Here is a 21,577-nt window from a genome sequence, read left to right as displayed (position 1 = left end):
TATGCTCAAATATTTCTTTTTGTCTTAGATAACATTTTTCTAAAATGCCATTGGCGCCAAAGAGGCCACTACTAGTTGGTTTTTCACAAATGCTGTTTAAAGAAACATAAATAAATAAAAGGTGCAGAAAGCCTAATAAAACCAGGATGAATCCCCCAATCATTACTTGAGCCTGAAAGCAAGTTTCCCCTCTGCATGTAGTAAAATGCCTATTCAGTTATACATAATTGTAATATTCTTAGATTCAGGTACCAGGAAAGCCTTGAGGAGCTGTTGCCACAGTCAGTTGGGGCCTTAGGATGTCTTGTAAAGTGATCCTTTGGCTTTGCTGTACTTGCTACTGACTCAGTTATAAAATCCAGATTCCCCCAATTCAGATGGAGCACAAACAGAAATCCCTTTATCTCATAGTTGTGATCGTGATCCCAAAGACTATCCTTCCCTAGTTTCTTTAGTTTGTTTCCGAAGAAATTCTAGTTTAGTTGCTGGAATCTCTTCTGAAAGGTTCATGGGTTCTTTAAAGTTCGATTCAGCAGCAAGCACCTAACCTTGCTAGACGTCTTAAGACCCACATTGACTAGTGGGGGGGGGGACTTCTCTTTTTGATGGTTAATCCACTTTGTAGTGGACTTTCCAGGTTCTGATAGTCCCTGCTTGATCTGTACCTGGATCTACTATCTTCTGGAAGAAGGAAAGGATAATAAGCTTGTTCATTGTTCAAACAGTCCTGGAAAATTGACTTGGGAGCATTGCTGTGAAGTGGGAAGTAATCAAATAAGTAGAGCTACCCCAGGAGAATGCATAGACTCAAGTATGTTCATAAATGATTGCCTGAAAAGGGTTTTTATCTCAATTCCAACCTTGTCATAAGAGATGCTATGAATGGATGAAGTAATATCAAGTGGCCAAAGTACTGATAGAATAGAGGTTTTAAATTCATGCAATGCATGATTGATTGTATCTCTTTAAAGTTATAACTGAGAATTCCTCATGTTATTTTCTTAAAGTAATTGATGTATCATTACAATATTTGATAGAAAGGAGCTGGATCCCCATCAACTAAAGATGTGAAGGAGGCTTTTCTAATAGATGCTTTGAGATGCACTGTTAATAATAGAAACAGGTGCTCTATTCAGGTTTTCTTAGCATTAGTTTCCCAATTTTAGTGGCAATCACATGCATGCTTATTCAGAACAAATATGTTCAACTCAATAGGACTTACTTTCCAGCAAACCGTGTTGAACCCAATGAGTTCAGTAGATATATCCAGGTCCACATTGTTATTCTATCACTTTTATTTCCTAAAAGGGGAAAATTGTTTTCAAACCAAGTACATTTAGCTGCTCTAGTAGTTCACTTAGTTTACAGCAGATTCCCAGTGATGGTGAGGATATCTGTCCTATCCCTTGTTGATTCTCCATTGCAAAACAGGGAAGCATCCATTCCCTTTGAATTCACTGTCTATAGATCTCATTCAAGAAGTGATGTTGCATGCTTTCTTCCACCTAGAAGGATGTTCTTCATGTTGCTTTATCAGGGATATTTTTTCGACCAATGCAGAAAAGCAGCTTCTTATACAGACCAAGGATCCTGTCTTGTCCCAGTTTGAAAGCAATTATGACAATTTCCATGCCAACTATAATATAAACTGAGAGAAATAAGAAAAAGTTGGGATGTTGCAGTTTGATATCACCAAAGCCGATGGTCGTTAAGGTGATAAAGCAAAAATAGAAAGCTTCCTCAAAATTTAAAGCTCTTTCCCAATGTGGAAGAATAGCTGCAGCACAGGAGATGTATGCAAAAACAATAACAGTCATCAGTGAAAAGGGCACATCCAGCTTTTCTACTTCTTTCCCTATATTATTGATGCTGCTGATCAGATGATTCACCATTGCCCCTTTGTCCAATTCAGGACAGGAATTCCATCGTTCAAATCTGGTCAGTTTTGGAGGTGCAAGAAGAGCGTTTTCCCTGATAATAAGCCTTTCGAATATTTCAACATTTTGATTTTGCCCAGGCTTTTTTTTAAAGGAGGAACTATTTTTCAAAGCATCCTTAATATTTAAAGGCTCAAGAAGAACTATTTTGACCGGCCCAAGTGAAGCTGAGCCTTCTTTTGAATCAGTGTTTTTACAGCAAGATCTAAAAGAAAACTTGGCTAATACTTTTGATTGTAGTTTCCGGGCTCGATTGTAAGAGGTGGATAATATAGCTGCTAGGATGTCACCCATGTCGGTGAGGACCAGGAACATGAGAGGTATACCAAACAATGCATACACCATGCACAAGTATTTCCCAAGTCTCGTCACAGGATAAATATGACCATAACCTGAAACCAAATAAAACCAGAGAAAACTGTTAAAATGTTATTTGTTTTTCTATGGCATTTTGATTTGAACAAAGCTAATGAATATGCATATAACAGTTGCTTTGAGTTTATCTTTTATTAATGTTATATTGGAGCATTAATTGTATAATTTTGCTAATTTTCTTTGTCTACTTATTGATATCATTTCTGAAAATACATCTTTGTTTTAAATAAATAAAATATGCATGTAATATCCTTTTAAAAAAAGGAATCTGTTGTCTGCATTTAAAACATGAAGGCAAATAATAAAATTCTCCTGCTTCCTTGTCTTTCCATTAGAGATGTTAGACCATTTTGATACTTTTTTTTCCCAAAAAGAGCTGTGCAGATCGGAGTTTTCACTGCAAAACATTGAGATGCCATGTACTGTTAAGATCTGCAAAGCCTTCCAGTTGGTTCCTGTAACCCTAAATATTTGCATTGGATGATTTTGAAAAATATTGTTAAATATACACATTTACAGTATGAAATGTAGGTTTCAGCTACTTAAAAGCTTGCTTTTGTTAACCCTGGCTGATTTTGAAAATGCCGGTTATTTAGTTCTGTTACAATGGAATGTGGCCTTGTTGTTTTTGTTTTAGAATATTGGAATATTTCCACAGTTTACACAGAGTTTATCTCCTTTCATATTAATCTGCCCAGTCACTGGATCATCAGTAGAGGCCCTCCTATTATATCACTTCCTGGGGATTTATTTAACATCAGTCAAGAAGCAGTACTTATCTGCAGAAAATTCTTCCCTGGAGAGAAAGTATGGGCCAACGTGATTAATACTTAAAGGCATGCTAAAAGAACCCATTTATTCACCATGACATTCCATATTTCAACATGGCATTTCTCTATCTCTGTCTTCACCTGTTTAGTTACATGTTTGCGGCATGCTCTTTGAACATTCCTAAGTACATTAATTTGCTCTTTGAAAAAATATTAAGAAACAGATTTTGATTAGCCTATGGGGCTTAACTTTATAGTTCAACCTTGGATAAAATGTGTTTCCTTATCCCAAATTGCTAGGAAGCTGGATAGAACAGTTTCCCCAACTTTGTTGAAATAGTCTTCTTCACCCCATCTGGCACCCAAAACTAATGGAGAATCCTGTGTAGGGCTGTGTTACATAGAATGCAAAATCCAAGCACTGTGGTGAAATTCAGCACTCAATTTGGGAACCTTTATAAAGGTATACATGTACTTTTCACTTTCCCAGTTTTGTAGCCTAAGTGATATATATGTCCTGTTAAGCTCCAGATTCTTTTCCCTCTTAATTTCCACACCTGTAAGCACTGCTGAACAAGGCTGATTTGCAGGCTAGAGAGAACAGCTAATTGCTTTAAGTGTCTTTCTGTCTGGTGTCCTCCTAAAAATTGGAACAAAGCTCAAATACTAACAATTTGTGTCTAAGGGTATCGGCCATTGTGAGAAAGAATACTGTTCCTCTTTCCACTTTCAAAAGTTTTGGCTTCTCCCAGTTAACTCAGAACATGCAGAGTGCATCCTACTATGATCATTCGCTTTCTGTGACTGCTTGACTAATCCAGAGCTGATTGTCCCCAAACAGCTTCAGGTTCATGGATCATTGGCAAGTAGCTTTCATGGCAGTGTGACTTCCTATGAAGGCCATCAGCTGAGAGAATAATGAGTTCCTTCTGCGGTTTGGCCATTCTGAGAACAGGCTGCTGGACTAGATGGACCAGAGGTCTGTCCCAGTATCGTCACTGTGGTCAGATTTGGGCATCTTTGCAAGGTCAAAGTTTTTTCAAGCATCTCTTGAGATCCAGAGGCAGAATTCTGATCTGAACACCCAACAGACACGTAGACTAATTCCCATTGCATCCTATGTCAGTGTAAGTCTTTTCTCTATTACTTTTAATCATTTAGTCAGGGTTCTTCAAACTTGGCCCTTTTGTGACTTGTGGACTTCAACTCCCAGAATTCCTCAGCCAGGCACAGTCATAAAAGGGTCAAGTTTGAAGATCCCTGATTTAGGTCAATGGATAGATAAGCAGCAGTGCATAGGGAAACCTAAAATAGTGCTATAAGGGTGAAAGTCATAGTTAGCTAACCAGATTTATTGTACTGAACAAAAGTCTTGAAATATGTGATTATTTCCAAACAGACTTTCATTAAATGAAATCCTAAAGAAGTGTTGCTGGACAAAGTATGCAACTGAACTAGATAGCCAGCTAGTTTGCCTGGATAAAAAGGCAGCTTCTTCCCTTCTTCCAAATGCACTTAATATTTAATATTCTATACAGGTTTAGTCCCCTTCATGGATTACTGCCTTGTCGTGGCGAAGGGGCTTGCGTAATTCAATGAAGCTATGAGCTATGCCGTGCAGGGCCACCCAAGACGGAAAGGTCATAGCAGAGAGTTCTGACAAAATGTGATCCACTGGAGAAGGAAATGGCAACCCACTCCAGTTATCTTTGCCATGAAAACCCTATGGACAGTACCAAAAGGCAAAATGATATGACGCTGGAAGATGAGCCCCTCAGGTCGGAAGGCGTCCAATATGCTACTGGGGAAGAGCAGAGGGCTAGTACTAGTAGCGCCAGAAAGAATGAAGCGACTGGCCAAAGCCGAAAGGATGCTCAGCTGTGGATGTGTCTGGTGGTGAAAGGAAAGTCCGATGCTGTAAAGATTTTCTCTCCATAGGAACCTGGAATGTAAGATCCATGAATCAAGGAAAGCTGGATGTGGTCAAACAAGAGATGACAAGAGTGAACATCAACATCTTAGGTATCAGCGAACTAAAATGGACAGGAATGGGTGAATTTAATTCAGATGACCATCAGGTATACTACTGTGGGCAAGAATCCCTCAGAAGAAATGGAGTAGCCTTCATAGTGAATAAAAGTGTAGGAAAAGCAATACTGGGATACAATCCTCAAAATGACAGAATGATCTCAGTTCGAATCCAAGGCAAACCATTCAATATCACAGTAGTCCAAGTCTATGCCCCAACCACCGGTGCTGAAGAGGATGAAATTGACCGGTTCTATGAAGCCCTACAGCACCTTATAGAACTAACACCTAAAAATGATGTCCTTATCATCATGGGGGATTGGAATGCTAAAGTAGGAAGCCAAAAGATAACTGGAATAACAGGCAAGTTTGGCCTTGGAGTACAAAATGAAGCAGGGCACAGGCTGATAGAATTTTGTCAAGAGAATACGATGGTCATAGCAAACACTTTTTTTAATGAAAAGTTTTACAATACATTTTTTAAATAGAAAAAACTCCCTCCCCCAACCCTCCCCTCCCCCTCCCCCTCCCCAACTTCCCAGAGCTGAATACAGGGTATAAACTCATAAACCTAAGCTAAAATATGCTAACAACAAAAATAAAACATTAAATTCTATCGCACTTTAACTCTCCATAGTCATAACTATATTACTAACAAATAACAAATAACTAATAATACGTCATATAAAACAACTACTTATTCAAATGCTAAATGAAACTTTTTAGTCCCATATTTATTCTGAATATATTCAATCCATCTTCTCCATTCCACAATATATCTCTGTTGCGATTGTTCTTTCAAATATGCTGAAATCTTTGCCATTTCCGCCAAATTAGAAACTTTCAAAGTCCACTCTTCTATAGTCGGCAGTTCCTTCTTCTTCCAATATTGCGCTACTAAAAGTCTTGCTGCCGTAATTAAATTCAACATCAATTTAGTATCTATAACAGTAAAGTCTGTAATAATACCCAGCAAAAACAACTGCGGAGAAAACCTTATTTTTTTCTTAAATATCTTTTGCATATTCCACCAGATTTTAATCCAAAAAGCTTTGACTTTTTTACAAGTCCACCATATGTGAAAATACATTGCATCCTCACAACCACACCTCCAACATTTAGGCTGGCAGTTCAGATACATACTTGCTAGTTTTTTAGGGTCTAAGTACAACCTATAAAACATTTTATAAAAGTTCTCTTAAATTTTGGGCCTGAGTAAATTTTACGCTTCTAACCCAAATCTTTTCCCAAGTATCCTTTGTTATAACCTCCTGAAAATTCTGGGCCCACTTTATCATACAATCTTTAACAAGTTCCGTTTCTGAATCAATTTCTATCAATGCATTATATATCCTTCTTATATGTGCTTGACCTTGATCTCTAATTTTTTTTACCAAGTTTCCATCAGTTATCGAAAAGCCAACTTTCTGATCTTCTTTCCATCTTGCTTGTAACTGCCCATACTGAATCCAGGTTTGCACAATTTTTTCTTCTTTTAAAATATTATATGGCTTTAATTGCCATACATACCTTTCTATCCTTAAAATTTCTTTATATGTGGTCTCATCATGTTTAAATCCAACATTTATATTTTCTATTGCATGTTTAGGTATTGCCCAAATTGGTATCTTGTAATTTAACTTATGTCTATATTTTTTCCATACTCGCAACAGAGCATACCTTAATATATGTATCTTAAACACATTATCCACCTTCTTATCATACAATAAATATGCATGCCAACCAAATAACCCTCGAGATCAAACACTCTTTTCCAACAACCCAAGAGACGGCTCTACACGTGGACATCACCAGACAGTCAACACAGAAATCAGATTGACTATATGCTCTGCAGCCAAAGATGGAGAAGCTCTATACAGTCAGTAAAAACAAGACCAGGAGCTGACTGTGGCTCAGACCATGAGCTTCTCATTGCAAAGTTTAGGCTTAAACTGAAGAAAGTAGGAAAAAGCACTAGGCCACTCAGGTATGAATTAAATCATATCCCTGTTGAATATACAGTAGAGGTGACAAATAGATTTAAGGAATTAGATCTGATAGACAGAGTGCCTGAAGAACTATGGACAGAGGTTCGCAACATTGTACAACAGGTAGCGACCAAAACCATCCCAAAGAAAAAGAAATGCAAGAAAGCAAAATGGCTGTCTGAGGAAGCTTTGCAAATAGCTGAGGAAAGGAGGGAAGCGAAAGGCAAGGGAGAAAAAGAAAGATACACCCAATTGAATGCAGAATTCCAGAGAATAGCTAGAAGAGATAAGAATGTCTTCTTAAATGAACAGTGCAAAGAAATAGAAGAAACAATAGAATAGGGAGGACCAGAGATCTTTTCAAGAAAATTGGAGAGATGAAGGGAATGTTTCATGCAAAAATGGGCATGATAAAGGACCAAAATGGCAGGGACCTAACAGAGGCAGAAGAGATTAAGAATAGGTGGCAAAATTACACAGAAGAACTATACAAGAATGAGCTTAACGTCCCTGATAATCACAATGAGGTGGTCACTGACCTCGAGCCAGACATCCTAGAATGTGAAGTGAAGTGGGCCTTAGAAAAGCTGAGCAACAACAAAGCTAGTGGAGGTGACAGTATTCCAGCTGAGCTATTCAAAATCTTAAAAGACGATGCAGTAAAAGTGCTACACTCAATTTGCCAGCAAATTTGGAAAACTCAACAGTGGCCACAGGATTGGAAAAGATCAGTTTACATTCCAATTCCAAAGAAAGGCAGTGCCAAAGAATGTTCAAACTACTGCACCATTGCACTCATTTCTCATGCTAGTAAAGTTATGCTTAAAATCCTACAAGCTAGACTTCAGCAGTATGTGGATCGAGAACTACCAGAAGTACAGGCAGGATTTCGAAGAGGCAGAGGAACTAGAGATCAAATTGCCAACATACGCTGGATCATGGAGAAAGCTAGAGAGTTCCAGAAAAACATCTACTTCTGCTTCATTGACTATGCTAAAGCCTTTGATTGTGTGGATCATAACAAACTGTGGCAAGTTCTTAAAAGATGGGCGTACCAGACCATCTTATTTGTCTCTTGAGAAACCTATATGTGGGCCAAGAAACAACAGTGAGAACTGGACACGGAACCACTGATTGGTTCAAAATTGGGAAAGGAGTCCGGCAAGGCTGTATACTGTCGCCCTGCCTATTTAACTTATATGCAGAGCACATCATGAGAAAGGCAGGGCTAGATGAATCAAAAGTTGGAATTAAGATTGCTGGAAGAAATATCAACAACCTAAGATATGCAGGGAAGAAGAACTAAAGAGCCTCTTGTTGCGGGTGAAGAAGGAGAGTGCAAAACTTGGGTTGAAACTTAACATTAAGAAAACCAAGATCATGGCATCCAGCCCTCTCAATTCCTGGCAAATAGATGGGGAAGAAATGGAGGTAGTGACAGATTTTAATTTCCTGGGCTCCAAGATCACTGCAGATGGGGACTGTAGCCAAGAAATTAAAAGATGCTTGCTCCTCGGGAGGAAAGCTATGGCAAATCTAGACAGCACACTAAAAAGCAGAGACATCACCCTGTCAACAAAAGTACGTATAGTCAAGGCTATGGTCTTCCCAGTTGCAATGTATGGCAGTGAAAGCTGGACCATAAAAAAGGCTGAGCGCCAAAGAATTGAGGCCTTTGAAATATGGTGCTGGAGAAGACTCCTGCGAGTCCCTTGGACTGCAAGGCGATCAAACCGGTCAGTCCTAGAGGAGATCAACCCTGACTGCTCTTTAGAAGGCCAGATCCTGAAGCTAAAACTCAAATATTTTGGCCACCTAATGAGAAGGAAGTGCTCACGGGAGAAGAGCCTAATGCTGGGAAAGATTGAGGGCAATAAAAGAAGGGGACGACAGAGAATGAGGTGGCTGGATGGAGTCACTTAAGCAGTAGGCGTGAGCTTAAATGGACTCCAGAAGATGGTAGAGGACAGGAAGGCCTGGAGGAACGTTGTCCATAGGGTCGTGATGAGTCGGACACAACTTCGCAGCTAACAACAACAACAGGTTTAGTGGACGTGATGAAAAAGATTCACCAAGCAGCCTCCTAATTTAGGAAAGCAACATCAGTATAAAAACATTTTCTATAGTAAAAGATGGCTTTATTGAAAAAGTAGTTTGATTATTACTTAGTGTGTGTATGTTTTTTATTTTTATTTATCATATATATAATGATAGAGAGGGGAATGAAAATAAGAGAATACATGAAAGAATACTAACAATAGTCCTAACTATGTCCATTAAAATGCCTCTTTGGCATGGAATGCAGCAGATCAAGTAGTCTCAACCCTGAGTGATAATTGTTAAAATTTCATGCTGTTGTTATTTGGCTTCTAATGTTGAATATAATATATAATAAGGGCAATTTTAACAGTTGGATGTTGCAGCCTAAAGATTATTTTCAGTGCAAGAACCGCATCCTGTTGTTTGTATATTTTGGAAGAGAATTGTAAGAAAAATCAATACCAAGAAAAGATGTAATTTACCATTAACTCCAAATGCTTTATTGCATGGATTTCTGTGTGATTATGTATCAACATTTAATGATTTTTTTTGTATTGCTGTAAACAATAATTACAAAATATTGACATAATCTCAAGCAAGAGATCACTGAAGTATGTAAACAGCAGAAGTATTCAAATCCAGTAACATATTGAATTCACAATGAAAAGCAAATGGGAAAAAGATGTCAAAAGGCTGTTCATATTGCATGCAAATCCCTTAATACCAATATGACACTGTCAGCCACAAACTATTGGAGAAATCCCTATTACTATATATGTATAAGCATACATGTACAGTTTGTAAATTTGATTCTTAAATCAACTTAATGTTATTAATTTATAGCTAAAACCTAAAAAATTGATCTCTCTATATATGTGCAGAAGAAGAAATTGTTAGTGATAATATTCTAACAGTTCCTTATGAAAATATAATAAAATAGAATATATACAAGATAGAATATATAGAAAGTGAGAAAGAAAATATAGGGAGAAAATAGAAGATTTGTCTGTCTGTCTGTCTGTCTGTCTATCATCTATCTATCTATCTATCTATCTATCTATCTATCTATCTATCTATCTATCTACCTATCTACCTATCTATCTAATCATCTATGGTGCTCTTAACCATCCTACACAAAGCCTTCTCATAACAGTAACAATTGAGCAAAATTTTACTGCTCAATTATGGAAATTTTAATGGAAAAGCCAATCAATAAAAAGCAAAATAACTTTAGTTTTGGATCAGCATGGTCAATGAGTAAAAAGTAAGGTTATGAGCACTGCATAGAGGGAGAAGTGAAGTTAAAATTGGCCTGTTGTTTCAATTATAGAATCAGAACAAAAATGTGCTACACTGATTTGTTATTACATCTCTTCATACATTTTAAAGATAAATATTACTAATGTGACCGTTTTATTCCTACATGAGGCAAAAATAATTCTGTAGAAATACTTAGGAAATATGATTTCGGATCTGCAATTCTATACATCTAGATAGAAGAAGAACTTTCTATTTCTTTACTTGCATGGCTTGTCTATTCCAAATGACATTAGGAATGAAGCTAAAAAGCCACAGGAAAACATATCATTAGCTATTCTTTTCCTCCAGGGGAAGGAAGCATATCAGCCAAAGTAAGCTGAGTCAACCATGCACCTTAGATGATTCTCCTACAAACTGCTCTGAAAGGCTGCCCATATTCTGGCCAAAGAAGTACATTTGGAGTTGGACTGCTGTATTTGGGCTGAATGGTTTAAAATGTGAATTATCAGAACAGGCATAGAATTGGGAAACAAACAACAGTAGGCTTAACATCCGAATACAAAACTTTATCGTGGATGCAGAATGGTATATGTTCCTATTTGAACTGAGAGATGTAATGGCTGCGCTGATAACTTTGTGAATTTAGCTTGTAAGAGTTTCCTGTATCCAAGAAGTAGATTGGCGAAAATAGCTACCTAAATATTTAAACATCTTTATTTGCTTGATGGGACTGCTACAGATATTTCCATGAATGCTGGCAATATTGTTTGCTGAAGATGCTTATACATCTTTGCCTTCATTGGTGAGTAAGATTTTTGCTTATGAGTAATTTATTTCTATAATCCTCATCTTTGACACTGGTAGAAATATAATAACAAAATTATGCCTAGCTCCTTGATTGTCCACAGAGCATATGCTAGGAATATAATGACATTAGCAGACTGAATGAAACTGAAATCTTCATCCTGTTCTTTGTATTTTATTTTTCAGAATTTAAGAACAAGACACCCATTTTCTCTGTTTGCCTTCCAAATTGGAAAATCAGCTTTATTTCTTTGAGTTTTCAGGGATGTAGTTGGTGATCTAAGCATTTCTAAGCCTTAGGGCATCTATTTTAAAATCAGCACCACCAGATGGAAATGAAAAATGGCTCTAAAAATGTGTTGCAGAGGGTCTACAAATGGGGAGCTTCGGCCTGTCTCAAATGGGGAGCTTATGTCTGTCTCAAGCAGGCTAGAATTGCTCATTTCTACATGTTGTTGGAGGGGCACAGTGGCTCAATGGTTAAGTCACTGGGCTTCTCATTGAAAAACTGACAGGTGGGGTTCAAGACCCTAGTGCTATGCAATGGGGTGAGCTCCCATTACCTGCCCCAGCTCCTGTGACTTAGTAGTTTGAAAGCATGCAAGGGCAAGTAGATAAATAGGTACCACTTCAGTGGGAAGTTAACAGCATTTCATGTGCCTTCGGCGTATAGTCATGCTGGTCAAATGACCATGGAAGGGTCTTCAGACAACACTGGCTCCCTTGGCTAAGAAAAAGAGATGTCTAGTCATATCCTAAAGTCAGATACAACTAGACAGAGGAAATCTTCACCTTTGTATGTTGTTGAGCTGCAGCTCTTAGTAACTTCAATAAGCATGGCTGAGTGAAGTGATGATATATAGTTGTAATTTGGCAACATCTAACTGGATATGCATTCTAATTGAAGGATAGTACAACAAGGAGTCAATTCTATTAAATCTAAAAGGACTTACTTGCAGAGTTTCACATTATAGACTTAGACTGCATTAACTCTCACCACAAACCACCATAAATTATTGGGTTTTAAAATTATTATTGCAATTAAAAATAAAGAAGGCAGAAAAGAAGGCTTGGTGTTGCCCAACAATTGTTAAGCACTTGGATGGCAAACTGAGTAGCAATACTGGTGCCAACTATGGGAAGGAATACCATATTTTTATTTAATTATAGCAGTTGATTCCAATTTTAATGAGGGATTTAAAAATATATTTCCAATTTTTATTCATCAGTTTGTGAGATGAACTTTCTTTTTGGGGTAGTTAGCAATGGCCACTTTTAAGAATTGCTTATCAGCAAATATGATAGTACTATGGCTGTTCACATCTTTGAAGGGGCACTTTGAGGGAAGAGCTCCTTCAAAGCAAATTTCATTTCATTTCTAACCAGTAAAAGCAGAGCAGCTGCAGGTCTTCACTTGATAAAAGTGCCTTATGTGCAGGCAAGGAAGTCATTGTTGATGAGGCAAGCACCCAATTGAATCAGCTCTGCTTCAAAGATTTGCTGAGATGTTGCTGCCAGCCTTCATGAGTTGTCATAAAAAGGTAAGACAATCCGCTTTCACTAGGAAAAGCATATTATGAACAAGTCCTTTGGCAGGATAATAAACATCTGGAGAATTATCAAACATATATATATAATATCCGTATTGGTCTGTCCTAATTTTATCTTTCATGACTTGTTTTAATACAATAAGTACATAATAAGAAATATAGGTAGTCCTCAACTTACGACCACAATTGAACCCAAAATTTCCATTGCTAAGCAAGGCAATAGTTCAATGAATTTTGTACCATTTTTCAACCTTTCTTGCAACAGTTGCTAAGTGAATCGCTGCAGTTGTTAAGTGAGTAACTTGGTTATTAAGTGAATCTGCCTTCCTTATTGACATTGCTTGTCAGAAGGTCACAAAAGGTGTTCACATGACCTTGGAATGCAGCAACGGTCACAAATGTGACACCAGGACACTGCAACAGTCATAAATACACGCCAGTTGCTAAGTGTCTCAATTTTGATCACACGAAACTGGGACACTACAACCATCATAAATATATGCCAGTTGCCAATTATCTGAATTTTGACCACACCACCGGGATGCTGCAACAGTCATAAGTGTGAAAAGCAGTCCTAAGTCACTTTTTTTCTGCCGTTGTAACTTCAGTCACTAAACAAGTGGTTGTAGTTTGAGGACTACTAGTGTGGACAGACCTAACCAAAATTGGTGGTGGTGGGGGAAATAATGCATTCTGAATCACAAGGGCGGAGGGGTGATGGTAGTGGAACAAGTCTACAGTATCTCTTTATCTCTTGTACCAGGAAACGGTCATCTGTGTTAGTTGTTACTGTTTGTAACCCAACAGTGCAATTCTATTATGACTGTTGTCAAGATCCTCAAGACATAACAGTATTTGAAGTTAGAGTACAAAAATGCAATGCAAAACAGGAAAGCCCATTTATGCCAACCAATATGAGTGAAAGAGTTTATCTCCTTGATTGAGCTGTATTGAAAAGTTACGGTAGGTCTTCAGAAGGAGCACGCCTCTGTTTACTCAAATGGGGGAACCTTGTTTCATTGAAGCTCCCAATCATAAATGCAATTCTTTACATCTTCAAGGAAATGGCAAGTGGATGTTCACTGCAACCATCCCCATTCTGCATAGAGAAGTTGAACACACTGATGATGGGTCTGCCAATGGATCTAGCTGCACATACTGTACGTTCTTGTCCTTTTATTCATATTGTACACTATTGGGGCAAAATAGTTGCACATGATTTAGGATACAGGCATCATCAGGTAAAAATCCTGATAACTTTATCCCATCTTTGAATGGGATATTTAGCTAGTGAAGCTTCATGTACATTGATGACATTTTATAGAAAGTCTCCATTATTGCAGCAATTACAGTACACACTTATTCAAAAATAAATGCCACCATGTTTAACAGGAGTTACCGTATATACTTGAGTATAAGCCGACTCGAGTATAAGCCGAGACCCCCAATTTCACCCCCAAAAACTGGAAAAAGTTATTGACTCGAGTATAAGCCGATCCGCCGTTCTGCAAGCCTCTGCCGCCAGCAGAGGCTCGATCCGCCATTTTGCAAGCCTGAATACACAGGAATACCCTGTGTGGCCGCGGCTCGTCGGCAGGTCTCCGTTCCTCCTGCCGACCTTTGGGGAGGTTTGGGCGCCTCCCCAAACCTCCCCAAACGTCGGCAGGTCTCCGTTCCTCCTGCCGACCTTTGGGGAGGTTTGGGCGCCTCCCCAAACCTCTGCAGGTCTCCGTTCCTCCGCGCAGACCTGCCGACCTTTGGGGAGGTTTGGGCGCCTCCCCAAACCTCGGCAGGTCTCCGTTCCTCCTGCCGACCTTTGGGGAGGTTTGGGCGCCTCCCCAAACCTCCCCAAACCTCGGCAGGTCTCCGTTCCTCCTGCCGACCTTTGGGGAGGTTTGGGCGCCTCCCCAAACCTCGGCAGGTCTCCGTTCCTCCTGCCGACCTTTGGGGAGGTTTGGGCGCCTCCCCAAACCTCGGCAGGTCTCCGTTCCTCCTGCCGACCTTTGGGGAGGTTTGGGCGCCTCCCCAAACCTCCCCAAACCTCGGCAGGTCTCCGTTCCTCCTGCCGACCTTTGGGGAGGTTTGGGCGCCTCCCCAAACCTCCCCAAACCTCGGCAGGTCTCCGTTCCTCCTGCCGACCTTTGGGGAGGTTTGGGCGCCTCCCCAAACCTCGGCAGGTCTCCGTTCCTCCTGCCGACCTTTGGGGAGGTTTGGGCGCCTCCCCAAACCTCGGCAGGTCTCCGTTCCTCCTGCCGACCTTTGGGGAGGTTTGGGCGCCTCCCCAAACCTCCCCAAACCTCGGCAGGTCTCCGTTCCTCCTGCCGACCTTTGGGGAGGTTTGGGCGCCTCCCCAAACCTCCCCAAACCTCGGCAGGTCTCCGTTCCTGTTTGGGGAGGTTTGGGCGCCTCCCCAAACCTCCCCAAACCTCGGCAGGTCTCCGTTCCTCCGCGCAGACCTGCCGACCTTTGGGGAGGTTTGGGCGCCTCCCCAAACGTCCCCAAACCTCGGCAGGTCTCCGTTCCTGTTTGGGGAGGTTTGGGCGCCTCCCCAAACCTCCCCAAACCTCGGCAGGTCTCCGTTCCTCCGCGCAGACCTGCCGACCTTTGGGGAGGTTTGGGCGCCTCCCCAAACGTCCCCAAACCTCGGCAGGTCTCCGTTCCTGTTTGGGGAGGTTTGGGCGCCTCCCCAAACCTCCCCAAACCTCGGCAGGTCTCCGTTCCTCCGCGCAGACCTGCCGACCTTTGGGGAGGTTTGGGCGCCTCCCCAAACCTCCCCAAACCTCGGCAGGTCTCCGTTCCTGTTTGGGGAGGTTTGGGCGCCTCCCCAAACCTCCCCAAACCTCGGCAGGTCTCCGTTCCTCCGCGCAGACCTGCCGACCTTTGGGGAGGTTTGGGCGCCTCCCCAAACGTCCCCAAACCTCGGCAGGTCTCCGTTCCTGTTTGGGGAGGTTTGGGCGCCTCCCCAAACCTCCCCAAACCTCGGCAGGTCTCCGTTCCTCCGCGCAGACCTGCCGACCTTTGGGGAGGTTTGGGCGCCTCCCCAAACGTCCCCAAACCTCGGCAGGTCTCCGTTCCTGTTTGGGGAGGTTTGGGCGCCTCCCCAAACGTCCCCAAACCTCGGCAGGTCTCCGTTCCTCCGCGCAGACCTGCCGACGTTTGGGGAGGTTTGGGGAGGCGCCCAAACCTCCCCAAAGGTCGGCAGGAAGAACGGAGACCTGCCGAGGTTTGGGGAGGTTTGGGGAGGCGCCCAAACCTCCCCAAAGGTCGGCAGGTCTGCGCGGAGGAACGGAGACCTGCCGAGGTTTGGGGAGGTTTGGGGAGGCGCCCAAACCTCCCCAAACAGGAACGGAGACCTGCCGAGGTTTGGGGAGGTTTGGGGAGGCGCCCAAACCTCCCCAAAGGTCGGCAGGTCTGCGCGGAAGAACGGAGACCTGCCGAGGTTTGGGGAGGTTTGGGGAGGCGCCCAAACCTCCCCAAACAGGAACGGAGACCTGCCGAGGTTTGGGGACGTTTGGGGAGGCGCCCAAACCTCCCCAAAGGTCGGCAGGTCTGCGCGGAGGAACGGAGACCTGCCGAGGTTTGGGGACGTTTGGGGAGGCGCCCAAACCTCCCCAAACAGGAACGGAGACCTGCCGAGGTTTGGGGACGTTTGGGGAGGCGCCCAAACCTCCCCAAAGGTCGGCAGGTCTGCGCGGAGGAACGGAGACCTGCCGAGGTTTGGGGAGGTTTGGGGAGGCGCCCAAACCTCCCCAAACAGGAACGGAGACCTGCCGAGGTTTGGGGACGTTTGGGGAGGCGCCCAAACCTCCCCAAACAGGAACGGAGACCTGCCGAGGTTTGGGGACGTTTGGGGAGGCGCCCAAACCTCCCCAAAGGTCGGCAGGTCTGCGCGGAGGAACGGAGACCTGCCGAGGTTTGGGGAGGTTTGGGGAGGCGCCCAAACCTCCCCAAACAGGAACGGAGACCTGCCGAGGTTTGGGGAGGTTTGGGGAGGCGCCCAAACCTCCCCAAACGTCGGCAGGTCTGCGCGGAGGAACGGAGACCTGCCGAGGTTTGGGGAGGTTTGGGGAGGCGCCCAAACCTCCCCAAACAGGAACGGAGACCTGCCGAGGTTTGGGGACGTTTGGGGAGGCGCCCAAACCTCCCCAAAGGTCGGCAGGTCTGCGCGGAGGAACGGAGACCTGCCGAGGTTTGGGGAGGTTTGGGGAGGCGCCCAAACCTCCCCAAAGGTCGGCAGGAGGAACGGAGACCTGCCGAGGTTTGGGGAGGTTTGGGGAGGCGCCCAAACCTCCCCAAACGTCGGCAGGTCTGCGCGGAGGAACGGAGACCTGCCGAGGTTTGGGGAGGCGCCCAAACCTCCCCAAACGTCGGCAAGTCTCCGTTCCTCCGCGCCCTGCCTGCCTGCTTCTTTCCGCTGCGGAAAGAAGCAGGCAGGCAAGGCGCGGAGTTTGGGGAGGTGCGCGCGCACCTCCCCAAACCTCCCCAAACTTCGGCAGGTCTCGGACGGCGGTGGCTTGGGAGAGGTGCGGGCGATCCCGGAAGCACCAAAGCCTCGGCCGCGCACAAGTCCTCGGTAAGTTTTTTTGTTGACTGGAGTATAAGCCGAAGTGGAATTTTTCAGCCCAAAAAGTGGGCTGAAAAATTCGGCTTATACTCAAGTATATACGGTACTTTTACATATCTGTGAAGTGAAAGACAGTTGTAGAGGTCTAAATTAGTGGTGTTATTTAAATAACTTGGGGCGTTGGGTCCCATGTGCTGACTCTGAATTTCACTGAGGTCTTTTTTTTTTACTTTACCTTTGATTAGACCAAGTACATTTATTGCAAAATACTTCATACAAATCATACTGACCTACTGTGGTGAAGACAGTGCAGCAGAAAAAGAGAGAGCCAAGAAAGGACCATTTCTGTGAAGGGTCAGTAAACCATGAAAAGTCAATTTTGTTGATCAAATCACGTGTTCTGTTTGTAAATACCTCATTGTTGGTCTCGTTATCTGTTAATAAGTAAGCGAGATGCTGTGATTAGTCAAATGTAATGGAAAATTAAAAGACTGCTGTGTTACGTCCATAGACCTATGACATGTTGTGGCAATGAAACATGGGAAACAGCTTATTTAAACAGACATACATCTCCCATTGACTGGAAACAATTCCCTCTGAATTTGCCGCTTTCCTCTCTAGTTCTTGAATGTAGCTACTCTGTACTCAACGTTAAGAGAAGTGCACAGCTCATTTGGTCATATATGCTCCAGAATTAGCCTCTGGTATTAAAAAGAACACTTTAATCTGCTTTACAGATTAACTTCTTTCTCGGAGTAATAGCTGGTGACATTGAGAAAATGCTGAAGGAATGTTAAGAGTAAAAAAACCAACAGATACCTTTAACACTACTAAGAAAAAGCCTAGAAAAATATTGTTACTGAACGTTTAAAAAGTAGATCAATCTTAAAAACATTCTTGGCACGTTCATTTTTCTTAGAGTCCCTCTTTCAACAGTGATTACACTTATGCTAGGTTCAATCTCCTCACAAATGTGCATGCTGAAATGGTTCCGTTATCCTCAGAGACTAGTGGAGGTTTAAGGAATGCTTTAGGATTAAAACATTTAGGATCTACTTTTCGTAAATGCTAAGCACAATCTATGTTAGAGGAAATTTCTAAGTCATGCTTTGTTTTATAGCTATTTTTCACATTCCCATTTCTATTCCTAACAATGTTCCAGAAGTCACGTAAAGCATGAGAATTATATTGGGGAAGCAGGGGAGAGAAGCAGGGAGTCAATCTGCCTGCAGAACTAAGAAATCCTTTCAGTTTAAGCAAGGAGAATATAATGCTGCACAAACGCAGATTCTCAATTTTTTTTACATATTCAAAATAAGAAGAGAATGAGCATATATTTGGCGCAATTAGCTTGGTTGCCTCCTCTGCTAACATCGCAAGCTCTTACCTGATAAATCTTTTGAAAGATTCCAAAGCTTCAGCATGAAGCTCCTGTAGGCTTCACCTTTCTGACTCTCCTGGCAGCCTTCCACGTGAGAAAACATGAGCGCTCCCACAAGGGCATAGACCACTAAAGAGCAAATGAAGCAAGCGTGGGGAAAGATAGCCCAGAATACCTGACAGCAAGTCCTTTCCTTGAGCGGCGGCGATGTTTTTGACTTCATCTTCACAAAACTTCGCATCAACAAGACCAAAACGGAAGCCTTCATGAGCAAAGAGAAAACATCTCTGGAACTCAAGTAGAGCGTCTTCTTGACCAACGCCAACCTGTACCCTACTTCTGTTTCATAGCTAAAGAGCTCCTCATTTTATAGCTGGAGTTATTCTTACCATATCCAAAGGACCCCGGATAGAGATTGCAACCAACTGTGATTTTAAACGTCTGGTCTGTCAGATGCTAATACATCGTGCAGAAGAAATATTGATTTTTCTCAAGTGCTGTAATGCGTGTATGCGATGAGCGACTATACGCATCAACTATCACCATCTGATAGTTGAAGGAAGAGCCTATTTGTTTATGTCTTTTGCAATGCCCTGCCCTTTGGCAACAGCCAAAGCAAAATTTCCAGTAAGAGAAGGCAAATAGCAAAGAATAGATAATGAATCCATATAAGCAGGTAATGGATCTTAGTACAATTGGGTATATTCCCCTAGGGGTGAAGATGCAACATCTAATTTTTCCCCCCAAGAAAGCTACTAGACTTCTACTACTATATGCAGGCTTAATAAAATACTACTTACTACTCTATCTTCCTATTCTCCTCTGCTACTAGTCCACTTTTGAGGCTGTGTGCATAATATCTGTATCTTGAACATGAGCTAGAATGTGTTCTTTGTATAAAATTATCCCCAAATATAATGTTGGGTGAAAGAGAAAAAAAACATATCCTGTCTTTTCCCAACTTTATATCAGTTTGGAGCAGATATACTGTAAGAGATGTCCTTTATTTTTGTAACTTATTTACTGATGTATCCCAGCCTAGTCCTAAAGCACAATTCAGTTTAGCCAGAATTCTTATTACATACTGGGAAACATGCAAGAACATGGCTAGCACAATTTTATTCTCATATTTTGCAGATACTGTCCATCCCTTGGCTCATGAAATGGGTGAAAAATCATTGTTATCCTTAAGCTAGGTAAACCTAGCAACAAATCTTAGAGCCACTGTTCTTTTGAGTATGGTATATAAATTACTGGAAAGACTACAATAGAATTAGTCCAGTCATGCTTGAAAATGTGGTCTGTTTAGCAAGCAACCTTCAGCCCTAACCGTGGTTGTACAGATCAGGTGCTCTCATTAACTACATGCATAGAAGAAGGATTTCAAAAACAACTTAAAATCTCTTTGCTTTTGTGAATCTAACTTACCTTAAAAGGTTAAATTATGACAACTAGACCAAAGTTTATTAAAACTGACGTGTTTCGTTACTCATCCAAGTAATTTTGTCAGTTAAAGTGAAAATTTGGTAGGCAGAGAGTCAGATGGTTATTGGAAAGATCCAACTATTGCCAAACAGACTGCAGAGGGACTCTCTTGAGTACCCAGATTTTCATTTTGACTAAAGAAATTACTTGGGTGAGTAACAAAACGTCTTAAGTTTTAATAAACTTTGGTCCAATTCCTATGATTTAATATTTTAAGATATTTTTGGCTTGGGTGATTGAAACTTCATTTACAAAAGTATTACCATACCATGTTATCAGAGAACCAGAATAAAATTAGTTTCAAGAACCAGCAGGAAACAATCATAATCAATTGTATTTCATAAAACAGAATATTCCATAACTTGAGTGCTATTGACAATCCTCGTTTATCCCATTATATTCAAATATTCTTAAATGACAGCCATACATATCTTCATTCAGCATTCCAAGATCAAAAAATTAGTCTGACAAGACCATAGGTTTTTGAGATGGTGAAGCAAATCCTTATTGGTAGAGGTGTGGTGGCCATGTCCAAACCTTTAGTCATACGGAGGACTTGGTGTTCTCTGAACTTGTTTGTTGGTTCACAGATGTTGTTGTTGGATTCTTTATTGTCACCTGCCATATTAATAAAGTCTAGATTTATTTAAAAAGTTTGTTTTGTTTTATTGTATAAAATGTGCTATTCTGAAAGCATTCTAAGTAGGAAGAACAATGTTTTGTGGATAAATGTAATTCAATTAATTCTACAGTTAAGTGCAGAATTATAATGTGTGCAGTTTCTTGGATCACCAAAGTTAGGAAGCTCTTTCTCTGAATGTTGAAAAGCTTTTAGATAATCAATAACAACTCTCCTCGCATTATTTTATCAATGAGCCGCTTAGATGCTTATTATATTTGGCAACTGTGTTTCAAGCATTAAGTGCTTATGTTTCTATATTCATTGTTTATACATATGCATTAGGGTATTTTTCCCCCTCTAAAAGAATTTATGAAACAAGGAGCAACCATTCCAACATGGCTCAGAATGGTCTTTAGAAAGGAAAACAGGGAAAGCCTAGTTAGGGGATTAAAGTAGCGGTTGTGGCAAGGAGCATATCTGTACCATTGCAACTAATGTTCCTATTGTAATCACTCCTGAGCCTCGGCTATATCCGGACTTAAAAAAATATCCCATTGGAACAAAATAAGACATCAAAACAGAAACTACAAAAATACAGAATAAGAATGATTGCAATAGTGTATCTACATGCGTCTTTCGGTCCTTGAATTGGTACAGAATGCAGAAAGTAGGCTGTTAAATGGTGAGGCACTAGGAGATATCATGGCTTCTGAGGATGACTTGTAGTAGTTGCTGATTGCTTTCTATTGCTTTCAAACAATATGGTGTTGATA

The 21,577-nt window shown here is 41.5% G+C and overlaps 1 protein-coding gene across 1 annotated transcript; it reads right to left on the bottom strand.

The window, feature by feature from the left end:
- Window positions 1–1,520: 1,520 nt before the first annotated feature.
- On the bottom strand, window positions 1,521–20,807 carry KCNK18 (potassium two pore domain channel subfamily K member 18; the record flags this gene model as incomplete). Its single annotated transcript, XM_081328568.1, has 5 exons — window positions 1,521–2,329; window positions 17,607–17,750; window positions 18,704–18,826; window positions 18,873–18,959; window positions 20,720–20,807. 5 exons carry the CDS (start codon window positions 20,805–20,807, stop codon window positions 1,521–1,523), a joined length of 1,251 nt encoding a protein of 416 aa, XP_081184694.1.
- Between the last annotated feature and the right edge of the window lie 770 nt (window positions 20,808–21,577).

Source organism: Vipera berus, assembly GCF_964194415.1.
Source record: "Vipera berus genome assembly, chromosome: 5".
In the NCBI taxonomy this organism is placed as follows: Eukaryota; Metazoa; Chordata; class Lepidosauria; order Squamata; family Viperidae; genus Vipera; species Vipera berus.
Note: the sequence above shows the minus strand (reverse complement) of the source record. Positions and strands in the feature narration are given on the sequence as shown.